General features: G+C 45.5%; 1 protein-coding gene across 1 annotated transcript; it reads left to right on the forward strand.

Annotated features, from left to right (window-relative positions):
* The first annotated feature begins 1,388 nt into the window (after positions 1–1,388).
* On the forward strand, positions 1,389–4,796 carry LOC136546416 (transcription factor BHLH089-like). Its single transcript, XM_066538396.1, has 7 exons — positions 1,389–2,516; positions 2,646–2,873; positions 2,992–3,057; positions 3,155–3,223; positions 3,427–3,498; positions 3,585–3,761; positions 4,162–4,796. Exons 1-7 carry the CDS (start codon positions 1,929–1,931, stop codon positions 4,273–4,275), a joined length of 1,314 nt encoding a protein of 437 aa, XP_066394493.1. The 5' UTR covers positions 1,389–1,928; the 3' UTR covers positions 4,276–4,796.
* The last annotated feature ends 12,996 nt before the right edge of the window (positions 4,797–17,792 follow it).

Below are 17,792 nucleotides of genomic sequence, written 5' to 3' on the forward strand. Positions count from 1 at the left end.
GGCCACTGTGTCCTAACACTGTGTCCACGATCAGCGCCATACCGGCTGGGACAGGGTACGACGGGGATTACCGACCACTGTGTCCTAACACTGTACCCACGATCAGCCGCCCGCACAAGGCCTCGGCACTGTACACCAGTGCCTCGGTGATCTTGGGGTTCGTGTCTGCCGAGACCCCCCCCCCCCCACCGCAATGCAGGCCTCGGCACCGACCAAGTCTCGGCCTCGCGCACAGTCTGTCCACAGTGGCTTGCACGTTCACCGCCACGTCCGCTCCGAGGCATTCCCGGGGCTCCCACGACGCACAGGATCTGATGGGACAACCACGCCGCCCCAGTACTCCAAGGACGGACCACTCCTACGACCACGCCGCCACAGGAACAAGCCACAGGGCTCGGACGTGCCACCCCTGTTGGCACGATGCCGCATAGTAATACATGTACTGTCCTTGTCCTCCCTTCAACTATAAAAGGAGAGGACTTGGGCCACTTAGGGGGGGAGGACACTGGGTAAGACACACGCACACATTCCAGCCGCTTGAGAGCAACGTCTCAGACGGCCCACACGACACCCTGCTGAGACCTGGGACTAGTTCCTTCTCTCCCTTAGCTTGTAACCCCCTACTACGAGCACTTCGGTGTAAGGAATACAAGTTCGATCTCTCAGACTGGACGTAGGGCACCGATTGCCCAAACCAGTATAAATCTTGTGTCTCTTTGCATCACCATCCGGAATCGGGAGCACGCAGAACAAATTCACTAGTCGGTTGATGACCCCCCGATCCGAAACACCGACAATAAGCTTAACGATCTAAACCCTGCCTTTGATTTTTCTCAAACTCACTCCCCTGCTTTGCTTCTGCTTCTAAGATGTAGTAACTGAATTCATAACCAATTGCCAGAGGGCCTAATAGAAGACTGGAGGATGCATGAAATGTGGAAGAAAGAAAGAAAGGGGGTGAAATGAAATGAAAGTAGGCTTGCTTTGCCGTGGGGGTAAGTAGAGAGCTAATGCCTCGATCGGCACCCCCTGCTAATGTTGACCACCATTTTCTTCAACAAAACTAATCATGAAGGGCGTGTAAATAATTGGCCGTGCCGACCATAAAAAAAACCCAGCAGTCAAATAATAATGATTCGGGTAGGGAGGGCAAGGGGGCATAATTTACAGCCAGGCGCCTTGAGGAAAGCGAGCGGTTGCGCCCATAAACAATTGCCCGTGAGAGTTGGCACTGTCAGGGATGCCGGCATGGCATGGTAATGCCATTGCAGTATGTGTGCTGTGTGCTGTGAAGAAGAACCTGATCGATCAGCCAGCCCCCTTCCTCTTTACGCTTGCTGTGTGTGTGTGAGAGAGAGAGAGTAGTACTCGTAGGAAGTAAGTAAACAAAAGCAAAGGTAAACAGCATGATTAAAGGGCTGTTAAGAAAGATAAAGCGAGGCGGAAGCGAGACACTTAAAAATAAGGTCCATCAAGGTTAAACTACACCGGCCATGGTGGTGGTGATTAGGAGGAGTAAAGCGGCTGCCTGCAACTCCTGCAGCTAATCGCTGTGTGGCTCACCAACACCATGCATGTACCACTACTGGTGAAACTACAACAGCTACTGAACAACTGCTAGTAGACCTATAAATCTGACAAGCCTTTGCCTACAAGCCCCTCTCTCTCTCGTATAGTCTATGCTCTCCCCTCTTTCGTAGCTCTTCTTCCTATGCCCCTCGCCGGAACAGATATAGCATCAGAATCTCCAGTGGCTGGGCATCTTTCCTTTTCCTGCCATAGGCCGTGACGAGAGCTTCTTGCTTGCGTGCCTGCCTATGAAGCTCTCTGGCCAATGGAGGAGCTACTTCTTCTTCCCTAGCCTTTCTCGTCTCTGATTCGTCCTTTGACCTTCTCGCGTCTTGTGTGAGCGCTACTACAAGCAAGCGATGGACATGAACGAGAGCGGCGAGAAAGGGATGGAGGGCAACGCGTCCTCCGGCGCCGCCGGCATCCCGGTGGAGTGGCAGACCCAATTCAGCGCTGCCGCCTTCTCGTGCGCGCCGCCGCCGCCGCAGCAGCAGCAGGTTCCCATGATGGACTCCGCCTTCGCGTCCGCCGGCCTGTGGGCGTCCACCTCCCAGGCCATGGCGCTCTCCGACGTCGGCGCCATGTCGGCCGCGCGGGGCGGTGGCGGCTTCTTGGCGCCGGTCCCCGGTTTCCTCCTGCAGGGCCTCGGCCATTTCCCCGTGGACTCCGGCTTCATCGAGCGCGCCGCGCGGGCGTCCTGCTTCGGCGGCGGCGGGGTGATGGGCGCTACCACTGGCTTCGGTGCAACTGATCATCAGCCCATGAACAACGCGTTCAGTGGCTCCTCGGAGGCGCTGTTGGATCACCAGAGGAAGGACGGCAACGAGAAGGGCGAGCCGGAGCTTGGCCGGAACGGCCACGACGGGGTGCTGAGCTCGGAGGCTGCTGGTGGGTACTGCTCGTCCAAGGGGACGTCGGATTCCAAGAAGAGGAGAAGGCCTAACGAGGTGAGCGCTCTTCTTGCTGGCTGCTTGTGTCTTCAACTTTTCCACTGTCGTTTCAAAAACCTGTCGAGGATCGATGTAGCTAAGTTAAAATGGATGGAATACATCTGTGCGTGTTCTGTACAATGAAAGGTGATGGGAGGCGATCAGGTTCAGTCGTCCAACCTGCCCGCCGACTCAGCAAACGAGAGCGTGCACAGCAAGGACAAAGGCGAGGAGAGCAGCCCGGCAACAACTACCGGACCCGGTAAGTCGAAAGGGAAGGGAGCGAAAGAGACCTCCGAGTCCCAGAAGGAAGACTACATTCATGTCCGAGCTAGACGCGGACAGGCAACCAACAGCCACAGCCTTGCAGAAAGGGTACGGATTTGATCAAAGGGTGACACCCCAATGTTTACCGTTTGCTGTGGAACCTTGGATCGTTCTGAAATTGACATGAATGGTCCTGAAAACTCTGGTTGTTGCATCTTTTCTGCAGTTGAGGAGGGAGAAGATTAGCGAGAGGATGAAACTTCTGCAGGACCTTGTTCCTGGCTGCAGCAAAGTAGGTCTATCTAGCACAAAAGAAGAAAAAAAAAGGAACTTGTGTGTTTTTATGTTGATTTTCATTACAAATGAACATCTTTGTCCTTGAAATTCAGGTCACTGGGAAGGCCGTAATGCTTGACGAGATTATCAACTATGTTCAGTCCCTGCAAAGACAAGTTGAGGTAATAACTAACATCCCCCCAATACACTATTCGTCAAAATATGCACAACTTTGTCTGAATCAAGGCTTATCTACGAACCAAGTTGTCATTTGGAAGAGAGAAAGTAGAATCAATAGATACTGAGACCTGAATATGAATACAATTTTCTACAACCCTCGTTACATACTGATGGCAAGCATCAAAATACTGAATTAATCTTGCAGTTCTTATCGATGAAGCTCGCAACAGTAAACCCAAGGCTTGACCTCAATATAGAAGGGCTTCTATCAAAAGATGTACGAGGCTTCTTGCAATCTCATTCTTTTTTGCTCATTATTTGTACGTATAAGAATCTAACAAACAAAACCACTCTTATCATCAGCTTCTTCGCTTCCCTGGTGTTCCTTCGTCTTCCCTCGGATTTTCCCCAGAAATGATGCACCCACAATTACAGCTATCACAACCAGGCCTGATTCAGGGGGGCGCTGCTGGCATGGCCAATCCGGACGTATTCAGGAGAATCATGCAGGCACAATTGAGTGCAAAAGACGGGTCCCAGGTTAGCATCTATTCACAGTATATTTGAACAGATCCTAGTAAAATATTGTTTTTGAAGTATCAACACAGCACTTCAGTCTTTAGGTAGCAGTTGACATAGCTTAAGCTATCCTGTAGCAACATAAATTTTTCTCAAACATAGACTTCAAGTTTGATTGTGATACCAAGATCTTCATAGCCAACTAAGTTGTGTTCAGGAACAAATTTGCCCCAAACCTGCATACAGTAAATATTTTCTAACGGCCAATCCACATATACTTCAAGTTAGGCTTCTCCAACTCCTATTCTAAGTTGTGTGTTGAGGAACAAATTTGCTCGAGACACCAAGATCTTCATACAGACACTGATCGCAATTGCATCAAATTTACAATACTGATGTAAGCTTTGGATTTGTCGAGCAGATGTCCCACGCATTGAATGGAGGGTCATTCAGTGACGTTGCGCAGATGGCATACCCGTCCCTGGGGTCCCAGGACTTGAGCATCAGGCCGTCGCAGGACGGGTTTCAAATGTGACTGAACATGCCAGTTGCACATAGAAAGAGCAAAGGCTTCCATCTGAATATCTGATCGGCGAACATGCAGGTGCGCAGGGCCGCATAACTGATGCTGCTACTGCTGGGAGCAGCAAGACTGCTGCAGTTCTTGCTCATCCAAGCCTTTAACCGCGTCGTCACGGCTGTGCTGCATTGGCCGGGTTTTTATTGTGTTCAGAAGGAACTGAGAAAAAGCTCGTGGAGCCCCCAGTCCCCCACCCCACGGAATCGTTGGACGGATGGATGAGAGCCTGGATGGCTGGAAATTCTGTCTGGGTGGTCGCGTGCATTTATTCATGGCTGGCGCGCAGTGCAGTAACAGTGGGCTGTGTGTTGGTAGCGAGCAAATGAGCTGCTGCTGCAGGATGCATGTAACGCGAGCCTTGTTTTGTTAGTAGTTTCAGCGCTTTTGTTTGCATAATAGTTAAGGGTGCAAGAAACACTCATGAAATTGGGGGCGGTCCGGGCGATGTTTATGTTGAAACACATACATTTGGCAAATCCTCCTTGTGCCACAAATCAAAGAAGGATGATGCTACATCGATCATGCATGTTCATGGACTCAGTCTGTTCCCCACTTGCACTCGGAGCAAGCTTTTGTTCGATCCATGTGTCGTGTATGTATGCGTTGAGACCTACTCTATCTACTACAGCGTTTCGCTTTTTTTTTTTGTGGCGAGGAGATCATTCATCAGTCATCATAAACTCTCTGTGATGGCAAATGGTAGGTGCATGATCGATGGACTGACTATAGGGAGAAGGTGTGCCCGTGTCACGTCTAGGGACAAAAGGATCTTCCTTCTCCGGCCTCGAAAGAGATGAGCATGAGTTCGTTCCCTAAGGGCTAAGGACACTTGGGGCAGAATCATTTGGCCCCAACCCAACTTGTGACTAGTCATGGCCTGAAAACAAACTTGGTGATGGCCATGGCCTGAAAACAAACCTGTGATGACCAATCGTCGTGCACAGTGAAACTTCTGCGCACTCTACAGCTGCCACCCAAAGCGGACAAGACAACGTACCGGCGCAGGCAATGCTCCGTAGAACAAACAAGCATTTTGGTATATTCCGCCGGTGTCGCCACGGTTCAAGGACAAGGCTAGGCGCTGCTGCTTCGTACCTGCCCGAGGCGTGCCGGCCGGACCCGGCCCCCTGCCGTGCGCCTGCGCGTGAGGCCGTACGCTGCGGCGATTCCGCCCGCGTGCGGCCAGGTCGCTCGTGGCCTCGTGGGTGGGAGCTCGGGCCACCGCGACGCCGGATCGGACAAGCGCCTGAGCGTGTGCTCGTCGCGCACTCCGATGGAAGCCTGCTGCCGGTGGGGATTCCGGGATTCGCCACGTTCCGCTATGCCTGTGCCTGTGCTTGTGCGGCTGTGCCTGTGCGCACGTTCGTCCCCGCCGCGCATCCTTATGTGTGGACTCTGGGCCGTGCAGGATCCCATGCCCCACTCCCCGGAGCACACAACGGGCCTCCATCGGCCCATTATCTATGAGATGGGTCTCCGCGTTAGGCCCGCTATGATTGGCAACTGCTTGAGCACAAGGTTCCGGCAGCTTCAACGATGTCCACACGGATGGATGGACTACATGGTAGTAGTTGATGATACATGTCATTCACAACGGGAACTGGAAACGCTTTTACAAATTACAATGCTGTCTGTCTATATTGTTCACGCTCTGTAAATGACATGTATCATCAACAACATTCTGTTTAAAACACACAGTCGTGCAATTGGAATACCAAAGTACAAAAGCACAACAGGTTCATGAAAAGTTCTGTTGCCGCTGTGCATGACAACTGACTGATATAGTTTTCCAAACGGGCGGCACTGGCACTATACAGCACTAGCACTGCACGGCATGGTACTATCAGGCACGGCACTATCAGGCACAGTGTCACTGTCGTGCAGTGCCATCGTGTCCAGACTCTGGTCCAGGCACGGCACTAAAGCCCTCAGATAGTGCCGTGCCGTGCCACAGGGCACGGCAGCCCAGCGGACTAGTGTCGTGCCTTGGCACTAAAACCACATCACCACTTCAACAGATCAGAATCAAAAGAACAGTTCAAAAACAAACTTGAAATCTGATGAATCTGAAATTACAAAGAAGAAAACACAAGACAGAGATAACAAAATACCAAATTAAAGGAGCTGTGCAATGGCTGCCTCATTAAAAACCTGTCTAGGTAAAACCCACCCTTGTGAGAAACCTTAGACAAGGAAAAAGAGTGCAACCAGCTCCATAAGTTCAATTGTTCATTACATCCACAACCAAAGGTCCAAAGCATCCAAGTCTTAAGATTACAGAACCATTACATAAATGACTAATCAAGATAAAGTTATTCAAAGGCCTCCTCGAGCTCCTTATCCTCCACCATATGATGTAGCCTTGTCTCTGCAGCTTCCCAATCCTTAATGCATGTGAGTGCCTCCATAGTTTCAGGGTTCAGCCTCCGCCGCCGGTCTTCAATGATCCTACCAGTGGTACTAAAAGTAGCTTTAGAAGAAATGGTAGAAACAGGCACACTGAAAACATCTCTAGCAAGGATATAAAGAACTGGATATGTTAGTTTATGCTGATGCCACCAGTTCAAGATGTTGAAGTCATCATCCATCTGGCTAACTATGTCACAGTCCAGATAAGCTAAAAGTTCAGAACCAGTGTTAGATGAACTTGCTGCATGTAACAAAGTAGTAGCAGGAATAGTCCTGGACATATCAAGATTAGGAGGAAGAGAAGAACAGCCAGCTCCAAGCAAACCACTATCATCATTATCATCATATATCTCAGCCCAAGCTGTTCTTTTCTTACTAGATAGGCTTGGAGGGTCAGGCCTTTTCACCCTAACAGAGCCATACAAATCATCATACTTATGATATAGTTTGAAAAGAAGAGTTCTAGTTTTCACCATCTTATTAGAATAATCAGCATCAGTAAACAAATTTAACTTCCTAAAAACTTTATTAAAACCTTTAATTTTAGCTCTTGGATCCAAGATAAATACAATGCAGTAAAGTTCAGTATGGTTCTCCAATATTTACTGTACTTATCAATCATAGGTTGGACAACAGTTCTAATATGCTCATCATTTTGATACCTATGTAGGTGTATAGCAATCTTAACAATATGATGAACCATAAGTGGGGCAGTAGGATAGTGTAAGTGCAATCAAGCCCTATTGTGGATTTTGGCATTGATGACCACCAAATTAGAGGACTAATGAGATTTATCGAGATGACAAGCAGGGAATCAAAGAATAAGGATGACGTACAGGTTACAGGTGTCCTAATTACGAAAGGTGGCTAGACCCCGCTCAAAAGATGTTTAAATTCTTTTATGTTTTGAATTTGAGTTTAGGGAAAGCCGTACTATTAGAGGGATTTTAGGACAGTTGGTCAACTGTTGAACCAGATGCTCAAATTCACAGATCTACATCATCTCACCTAGTCAAAACAGCCAAACAAATTTTAGATCATGCTACCTGTTTTGGCTAGGACGGCAGTGCCGCCCTGTTAAGAGCGGTAGTATCGCCCTTAACTGACTACTGACCGTTGGACTCGGGGGTATTTATACCCCTCAGGCCTGGCTCACAACGGTCATCTTCTTCACTGAGTCATTCTGCTCGAGAAAAACAAAACCAAAGCTTACTCTCTCTTCTCCATTGTTGCTCCTCCATCCCTCAAGCAAATCCTTGATTCCAATCATCAAAACTTGAGAGAAAAGGTAGCAAAACTCGATTAGAGAGTAGATCCACTAATTCCCAAAGTCTAAGAGCATTTAGTTCACGTTTGGCCGGTGATTCTAGGGTTTGTTACTCTTGGAGCTTGCTCCTACCCTGCTAGGCGTCGCCCTTATGCTTGCCAACTTATGTGGCAGCCTTGGGAGGTTTGTAACCTTATTCGAAAGCTAAGAAATCACCCCTCACTTCAAGAGTTCACTCTCTTAATTTGATAACGAGGGTAAGGCAAGCCTTTGTGGCAAGCTCAAGCCTTTTGTGGTTTCCTCAACAACGTGGACTTAGGCAAACCTTAGTGGTGAGCTAAACCATGAGATAAATCTTGTGTCTTGCGTGCTCCATCTTTACTATACTTGTTGTTTACTTTATTGCTAGCTGTTGTTAGGGTTTAGTTGCTCGATTTATATTTGAGTGAAGTTTCTGTGGTATCCAGTCTTCGAACTGGATCTTGAAGTTATATTGTAGGATTAAGCAGCTAGTGGGGTCAGGTTCATATCTGTTAAATCTCAATTGTGTTAGATTAATTTTTGTAGAGCGGTAGTGCTGCCCTATAAGGCCGGCAGTGCCGCCCTCTGTTCTAACAGAGTTTTGAGTTGAATTTTTATAGGCCTATTCACCCCCCCCCCCTTTATGCCTTCTTTGTCTTCCTGTAGATCCTACAAGTGGTATTAGAGCGAGGTTGCTTTGCATACGCTTCACCGTGTGAAGTATGAAAGAAGGAGAAGGTTCGAAGAACGTTCACGTTGCGGACGCAAATGGTGTACATGTTGAGGATGTCGGCAGCAGCAGCGAGCTGTCCATGTCCACAGCAAGTGATGCCACCATCAAAGAACCCAAGACCACCGATGCTGAAAGAAGAAAGGCAAGAAAAGAAAGAAAAGCCGCAAAGATCTCGATAAAAGAAGCTAGAGAAAAGAAGAAGGAAGAGCAGCGTCTCAAAGACAAGAAGAAGAGAAAAGAAAAAAGAAGAATCACAAGAGAGGCAAGAGCTAAGAGAAGGGCAGCAAGAACTCAAGAGCAAGAAAAGAATGAGTATGATGCATCATCTAGTGAGCTCTCTAGTAGCTCGGATGATGGAGATGATGATGTGTCATACCATGCTTCAAAAGATAGCAAGGAGGTGAAGAGCAAGGACAAAAAGAAGGATGACAAGGACAAGGGCAGCAACAACAACAAGAACAAATATGCCGTCGTATCCTTTAATTATTCTTATTTGTCTAACCATAACAAAAGGTCCTTTGTCAATGTACCTATGGAAAAGTTGCCTCATTTTGATGGGATAAACTTTGCCAAGTGGAAGCACTTGATGAGTGCCTATCTTGTAGGTCTTCACCCCAGTCTTTAGGAGATTGTGGTGAATGGATTGCAGCCACCGGAAGATCCCGAAGCGCCAACAAATGAAGAGCTAGCTGCTGTCCATCTCAATGGCCAAGCCACAAGTATTCTCCTTAGTGCCTTGGATGGACATGAGTACAACCGAGTGATGAATGTCAATGTTGCAAAACAGATTTGGGACACTTTGCATCTAGCACATGAAGGTGTAGATAAAGTGAGGAAAGTAAAGATTGATTTGTTGATGGCCAAGCTCAATAGGTTCATGATTATAGATGGAGAGGGGCCATAAGAGATGTTTGATAGATTAATGACCTTGGTGGGCAAGATTAGAGGCTATGGGTATGATGAGCTTGATGATCACAAAGTTGTGAAGGTTATGTTGGAGGCCTACTCACCAAGAAATAAGACCGTAGTCACCTTGATTAGGGATAAGAAGAAGTTTGAGCACTTCACACCTAATGATGTGCTTGGAAGATTGTTGACATTTGACATGCAAAGAGAAGAAGCTAATGAGAGGAGAAGACTTGGTGAGTTGCAAGCCAAGCTAGAAGGCATGAAGATCAAGGAAGTAGCTCTCAAGGCCAACAAATCAAGCAATCAAGGCATCTCCAACAAGGTAAAGGGCAGCAAGCAAGCATCAACAAGTCAATCTAAGAAAATCAAGTCAACTCCACAAAATGATGATCCAAGTTCATCCTCAAGTGAAGATGAAGATGATGGGGCTGATTATATGAAGATTGATGACATGGCTTTGTTCATGAAGAGCTATCACAAGGGGTTGAAAAAGAATGGGTATAAAATAATGCAAAAAAGGTTTCCAAACAAGAAGCAGAGGACTTGCTACAATTGTGGCAGCACGGAGCACTTCATTGCTAAATATCCTTATGACAAGAAAGAGAATAAATATAAGAGGAACAACAATGAGGGCAAGCATGAGCACAAAAAGAGATACAAGCAAATGGGAGAGGCACACATTGGGCATGAGTGGGACTCAACTAAAGAGTCAAGTGAAGAGGATGTAAAGATTGCAACCGTGGCTATTCAAAAGCCATCCTCTACATCAAGGCTCTTCAACAATATGTCCGATGATGATGACCACCGCTCCACTCACGTTTGTCTTATGGCAAAGGGTGAGAAGGTAAATCGAAAGCTAAATCTTCTTCACCTCCTAGTGACATCTCTAGTAGTGAACTTAGTGATTCTAGTGATGATGATACTAGTGATGTTGAGAAATATATTAAGTTGACTAAAAAGTTAGATTCTAAAACCAAGCTCTTCATCATGAATCTAATGGAGGAACTAGAAAGTGTCAAAGTTGAGCTAGCTGATAGAGATGATTATCTTGAGGAAACCAAAAAGATGTATATTGGCTGCAAGGAAGCTCTTGAGTTAGAGAGAAGTGAGGTGGACTCTTTGAACAAGGCCTTGGCCGAAGAACAAAGAGAACATGCTCCCACAAAGAAGGCAAATATTGCACTCAATGACAAGTATTGTGTCTTAGTTGAAAAGCACAACAAACTTGAGAAGCAATATAACCTTCTATGCGAGAGCACCCCACTTCCCTCCAACACAAATGACATTTCTATTTCCTCCACTAGCCAAGGGTGTGGAAAATGCTATAATCTTGAATTAAAAGTTTATTCCACTAACCTTGCAAACTTGGAGGTCATGAAAAAGGAGATTGCTAGGCTCAATGCTATGTTAGGAAAAAGGGGCATGGAAGGTAAGAAACCTGCTGGTGGCAAAGGTGAAAAACCAAAGAAGCCACAATACAAAGATGGAAGAAATCCATGCATCAAAGATGGGCTTGGGCATACTCATGGAGGTAAAACCAATGGGAGAAAGGTAATAAATGGATATGAGTGTGTTTAGTTCGTGAGCAAAGGGCAGGAAGGTACAGATAGGTCTGCACAGAAGGTGGCACAAGGCCAGCCCAGAGCAACACCGCGGCCTATGGGCGGCAGTGCCGCTCCCCACAAAAAAGGGAAGACCACCTCCTACTCCTCTGCTCATGACAAGCCTGAGAAGAAGGTGTCACTTCTAGAGCAGGTTGTTCAGAAACCAAAGAAATCTATCTGGGTCACTCCAAATAGATATGCTTATCAACCAAAGGCAAAATCACCTCCTCAATGTTTGGATTCTAACTTTGTTTTGCAGCACAACAGCTAGGGGGAGGTGTTTGCCAAGTTTGTTGGCAATGGTCAAAATGTTTATCATAATGCTTCTATTTGGGTTCCTAAAGTTCTTATGACTAACATGCAAGGCCCCAAGAATATTTGGAGACCTAAGACTAGGAACTAAACTTGTATTGTAGGAATACTCCTCTGGTGGGTTAAGTTGGGTGCTTGACAGTGGCTGTACAAATCATATGACCAGAGAAAGGAGTATGTTCTCATCATATTCCCCAACTATAAATTTAGATGAGAATATCATATTTGGTGATAATTCAAAAGGGGGTGTGATTGGACTTGGTAAAGTAGCTATTACACTTGATCATTTAATTACAAATGTCTTACATGTTGATTTCTTGAAGTACAATCTGTTGTCCATCTCTCAATTATGTGAGATGGGCTACAATTGTCTCTTCATGGATAAGGGTGTGGAAGTCTTTAAGAGGGAGGATTCCTCAATTGTCTTTATGGGTCACCTCAAGAACAAGCTTTACTTAGTTGATTTCAGCAAAAGTAAAGCTAAGCTTGAGACCTGTTTAGTGGCAAAATCTAGCATGGGTTGGCTATGGCATCGTCGACTGGCTCATGTCGGGATGAGGAACTTGGCCAAACTCCTAAAAGACAACCACATTCTTGGACTAACCAATATTCAATTTGAGAAAGACAGGATTTGTAGTGCTTGCCAAGCCGAAAAGCAAGTAGGTGTACCACACCCACCAAAGAACATCATGACAACCACACAACCACTGGAGTTGATTCACATGGATCTCTTTGGACCGGTCACCTACATAAGCATCGGGGGTAACAAATATGGTCTAGTTATTGTTGATGATTATTCCCGTTTCACTTGGGTGTTCTTTGTTTATGATAAGTCCCAGGTGCAAGAAAAAGTCAAAATATTTGTGAGAAGGTCACAAAGGGAGTTCGGCCTTCTTATCAAGAAGATAAGAAGTGACAATGGGACCGAATTCAAGAACATTCTAGTTGAAGAGTTTCTTGATGATGAGGGCATCAAGCATGAGTTTTCAACTCCTTACACCCCTCAATAAAATAGTGTAGTAGAGAGGAAGAACCGTATACTTCTTGATATGGCAAGGACAATGCTAGATGAATACAAAATGTCGGACCTCTTTTGGAGTGACGCCGTCAACACCGCTTGCCATGCCATCAACCGTCTCTACTTACACAAGAAACTCAAGAAGACTTCATATGAGCTTCTAACCGGTAACAAACCAAAGGTGTCATACTTTAGAGTGTTTGGGTGCAAGTGTTTTATACTTAACAAAAGACCCAAAACCTCTAAATTTACACCTAAAGTTGATAAAGGAATTCTTCTTGGCTATGGATCAAATGAGCATGTCTATCGTGTATTCAACAAAACCATGGGAAGAGTTGAAGTCACGGTAGATGTGACATTTGATGAATCTAATAGCTCTCAAGTGGAGCAAGTTGATTCAAGTGTGGTAGGAAAGGAGGATCCACCATATGAGACAATCAAGCAAATGGCTATAGGTGACATTAGGCCACAACAAGATCGAGCCACTAATGATGAGGACCCCTAGGCTGTTGCTGCACAAATTTCCGCTAACATACTTCATCGACAAGGGCAGCGCTCACCTGCTGAACATCAGCAGGGCGGCAGTGCTGCCCCTAAGGGTGGTAGTGCCGCCCCATCCACCTCAGCAATAGCTACTTCAACTCCTACTCCACCACTTCAAGGGCTCAACCTAGAACCTATTTTTGGACAAGAAGAGACTAAAGGTCTAGAAGAAGAACAAGGTGGTGTTGAGCATCCAAGGCTATGTCAAACTATACAACGGGATCACCCCGTTGACAACATTCTTGGGAGCATTCAAAAGAGGGTAACAACTCACTCACATTTAGCAATTTTTTGTCAATATTACTCGTTTGTTTCCTCTTTGGAACCCCTCAAGATAGAACAAGCACTTGGAGATCCGGATTGGGTCATGGCCATGCAAGAAGAGCTCAACAACTTCGAGAGAAACCAAGTGTGGAACTTGGTGGAAAGGCCCAATACCAATGTCATTAGTACCAAGTGGGTCTTCCGCAACAAGCAAGATGAAAATGGTGTGGTGACAAGAAATAAGGCAAGATTGGTGTCCTAAGGCTTCACTCAAGTAGAGGGCTTGGACTTTGAAGAAACATATGCACCGGTGGCAAGACTTAAAGCAATTCGAATGCTTCTAGCCTTTGCTGCCCATCATGACTTCAAGCTATACCAAATGGATGTCAAGAGTGCATTCCTCAATGGCCCAATACAAGAGTTGGTGTATGTGGAGCAGCCACCGGGGTTTAAAGATCCCAAGTTCCCAAACCATGTCTATAAACTCCAAAAGGCGCTCTATGGGCTTAAGCAAGCACCAAGAGTATGGTATGAATACCTTAAGGAATTCTTGCTTAAACAAGGCTTTGAAATAGGCAAAGCCGACCCTACACTCTTTACTCACAAAGTTGGAAATGATATATTTGTGTGCCAAATATATGTCGATGACATAATATTTGGCAGTACTAATCATGTGTATTATGATGAGTTTAGTAGGACTATGACCAAGAGATTTGAGATGTCCATGATGGGTGAGCTGAAGTTCTTCCTTGGATTTCAAATCAAGCAAATGAAGAAAGAAACATTCATTAGCCAAACCAAATACACCCATAATATGCTTAACAAGTTTGACATGGTGAATGCCAAGCCTATCAAAACTCTCATGCCAACTAATGGACATCTTGACCTAAATGAAGAAGGGAAAGCCATCGACATCAAGGTATATCGTTCCATGATTGGCTCTTTACTTTACTTATGTGCATCTAGGCCGGATATAATGCTTAGTGTATGCATGTGTGCTAGATTTTAAGCTAACCCAAAAGAGTGTCATTTAGTGGCTGTTAAGAGAATCTTAAGATATTTAGTACACACTCCTAACCTTGGCTTGTGGTATCCCAAAGGCTCCAAGTTTAATCTACTTGACTATTCGGATTCCGATTATGTCGGTTGCAAGGTAGATAGAAAAAGCACTTCAGGGACATGTCAATTCCTTGGACGGTCTCTAATGTCTTGGAGTTCTAAGAAGCAAAATTGTGTAGCCCTTTCCACCGCTGAGGCTGAGTATGCTGCAGCCGGTGCATATTGTGCTCAACTACTTTGGATGAAGCAAACCCTTCTTGATTTCAGATGTCAATTTACCAAAATTCCACTCTTGTGTGACAATGAAAGTGCCATAAAGCTTACAAACAATCCCGTAAGCCACTCAAGAACCAAACACATAGACATCCGACATCATTTCTTGAGAGACCACGAAACCAAAGGAGATATCGAAATTCGTCATGTGAGCACCGAAAAACAACTAGCCAATATCTTCACTAAGCCTCTCGATGAGTCAAGGTTTTGTGCTTTGCGTAGTGAGCTAAATATACTTGATTCTCGTAACATGGTTTGAAATATGGCACACCTCTGTTTGACAACCTAGCAATATAGGAAAATGATTTAAAAAGATATTACATTGTGTCTCAAAACCTTTTAAAAAGGCCAACTATGTGTCATAACCATTGTCTGTATTGTTGATTGCTTACTGGTCAGGATATTTAGAGAATATATATCCATATCTGAGGTTAAGGAGGTCATAAAGTTACAGCGTAATCCCTGCAAAATTGGCAGGGCGGCAGTGCCGCCCATTATGGCCGGCAGTGTCGCTCCCTGAAAATTGGGCCATTTTTAGCCAATTTTGGCTGGGTCATAGGGCCCGTTTTCTTCTACTTATTCCTTCTCTGGCCCCCGACGCAACTCTCTCCTTCTCTCTCAGCCGACGCCAACGCCTGTGCTTCTCTCTTCCTCTCTCACAAGCACACGTCGTCACCGTTCTTCACGGACTGCCACCCCGGCAGTGCCGCCCCTGCAGCTAGCTGAGACTCTTCTTCGCTGGTCACTGCAGGAGGCTCCTAGCCGAGCCATTTCTTCTCTTCTCCCTCCACTCCAACAGTTTGGAAGCAAGGTGAAACCCTAACCCCTACTCGATCTATGCAATATGAAGCTTTTGGTCATGGATTTTAATTTCTAGGGGGAGTATGAAAGACTTAAAAAAGTTTTTGATGGTTGAATCGAGTTGATTTTGGATTTCACCGGTTGGATGATTTTGGGGAGAGCGGCAATGCCGCCCTTGGGAACATTAATGGCACCCTCGTAGATTCTAACTGCTATACTCAATTTCATATAGCCGATGAAGTTCAGAATGGATTGGATTCACTTATCAAAAATTATTTTAAAAGTTTTTCATACTCAATCTTTCAAATCCATGGCTAGGGTTTCATGTGTTCTTTGTTTAGACTGTGATTCTGAAATTGTGATGATGAATAGACACTGTTGAAAATAGGATTTAACCAGAACAAGAAAATTGAAGATGAAATAGTGAAGCTACTAAGGGCGGTAGTGCTGGCCTCAGGGGGCGGCAGTGCCAACCTACCATGCTGATTTCAAATCTAGCACGGTTTCTTATGTCATCTTCAAAGTTCTTTTTCTTGTTAAAACCTGCTTGCAGCTATGTCTAACTCATTATCTTATACAGTTTCTTATCAAGTCTCATTTATATTGCATAGATGGACCGAGGTAAAAGGAAGGTGCTGACAACCAAACAAAAAGTCAAGAGAGGCAGGGGACAGGCGAGCTATACTCCCAGAGATAGAGATCTTGATGAAGACCTTGCTGAAGAGGAAAACATTCAGAGGATGGGAAGAACTATTCGTGTATGGCCTGATTCTCCTTTGCACATTTCAGAGTTTGATAGCAGCTACATGAGAAATAATACCAATAGGTTCGATCTCATTCCTCCCCAAAATAGTGATGATCATAGAGTTGTTGATTATTCCATGAGTTAGAAGAAGACAGGTGAAGCCAGAGAGATTGATCCCTACTCTTCTAACAGATCAAATGGTATTGATTATAGATTTTGGAATGCTTTCCAATCTGATTTTTATGCTACAGCCATTCTGTCTAAGTCCAAGGGCAAGATTAGCAAGATGCAGTACATTGACTTTAGTGACTTGGAGAGTAGGGATGATCATCAGTTTGCTACAGCAATTAAGACCTGTGACCACTTTGAGATGACAGACATCATGAGTTTCAGGTATGACTGGAACAGGGAGATTCTCGCTCAATTTCATGCTACTTACTATTGGAATAGGGAAGTGGATGAACTTCATTGGATGACTGATGGGCGATATTATCGCATTGATTTTGTCACCTTCTGTTGAATTCTTGGTTTTGCACACATCCACAGGGCATATGAGAGGATACATAATGAGCGTCGTTTTGAACCAATGGAAGTAAGCTTCATGTGGGAGGATCAAAATCTTGCAGTTCCTGATTGGTCAAGAACAAAGCTCAAGAGTTTTTATTACATCATGAATAGTCTCTTTAGGATCACTCTCAACCCTAAAGACAATGCAACAGATTTGAATGGCTATATCACTAATGTGTTGTCTAGGTTTCTTAACAGTGAAAAATTTAATATTCTAAGGTTTATTTGGGTTGAGCTTGCATATGCCATGGATGATGGGAGGAGATCCTTGCCCTATGCTCCTTACCTCATATTTATGATTGAGAGAGTGACTGGCATGTGGTTCCCTAAGGATTGTGAGCACACTGTTTATAAGATCAAAAAGACCCATGGTGGTTTAGGGGGACTTGGCTCAGCTACTCAGCATACTGGTTCTAGAGGACTTGGAGATAGTGGGGCAACAGGCGTTCATCCCTCTAGGGCTGAACACAGAGATATTCCTGAGCTATCTAGGGCTAGGGAACAAAAGAAGAAGTCAAAGTGGGGAAAGATGAGTGCATGGATGAAGGCGATTTTTGCTCATTGTACATATGCTTCACAGACTGCTTATGAGGATTGAATGGAGAACAGAGAAGTAGTGAGGCATGCCAGGGAGATGGCAGGGCTGCCACCACTTCCACCAGTACAGTCACCACCTCAGTTTCCTAACTTGCCTCGCCTTTCTTCTTCTGATAAGGAGCAGGATCAGGCAGATGAGCACCATGATGAGCAGCCAGAAGATCAGCAGTATGGGCACTCATATGAGTCATTTAGTTAGTACTATGGGTACCCACAGGGGCAGCATTTTGAGGAGCCCCCAAGGCAGGAGGACCTTGGTGCAGAGATTCACCCTACAGAGGCTGATCCACAGGTTCAAGCAGCTTTGCTTCGCACATATTCCAGGAGACCGCGTCCTTCGACGGATCAGC

The sequence above is a fragment of the Miscanthus floridulus genome, chromosome 3 (assembly GCF_019320115.1).
Source record: "Miscanthus floridulus cultivar M001 chromosome 3, ASM1932011v1, whole genome shotgun sequence".
Taxonomy (NCBI): domain Eukaryota; kingdom Viridiplantae; phylum Streptophyta; class Magnoliopsida; order Poales; family Poaceae; genus Miscanthus; species Miscanthus floridulus.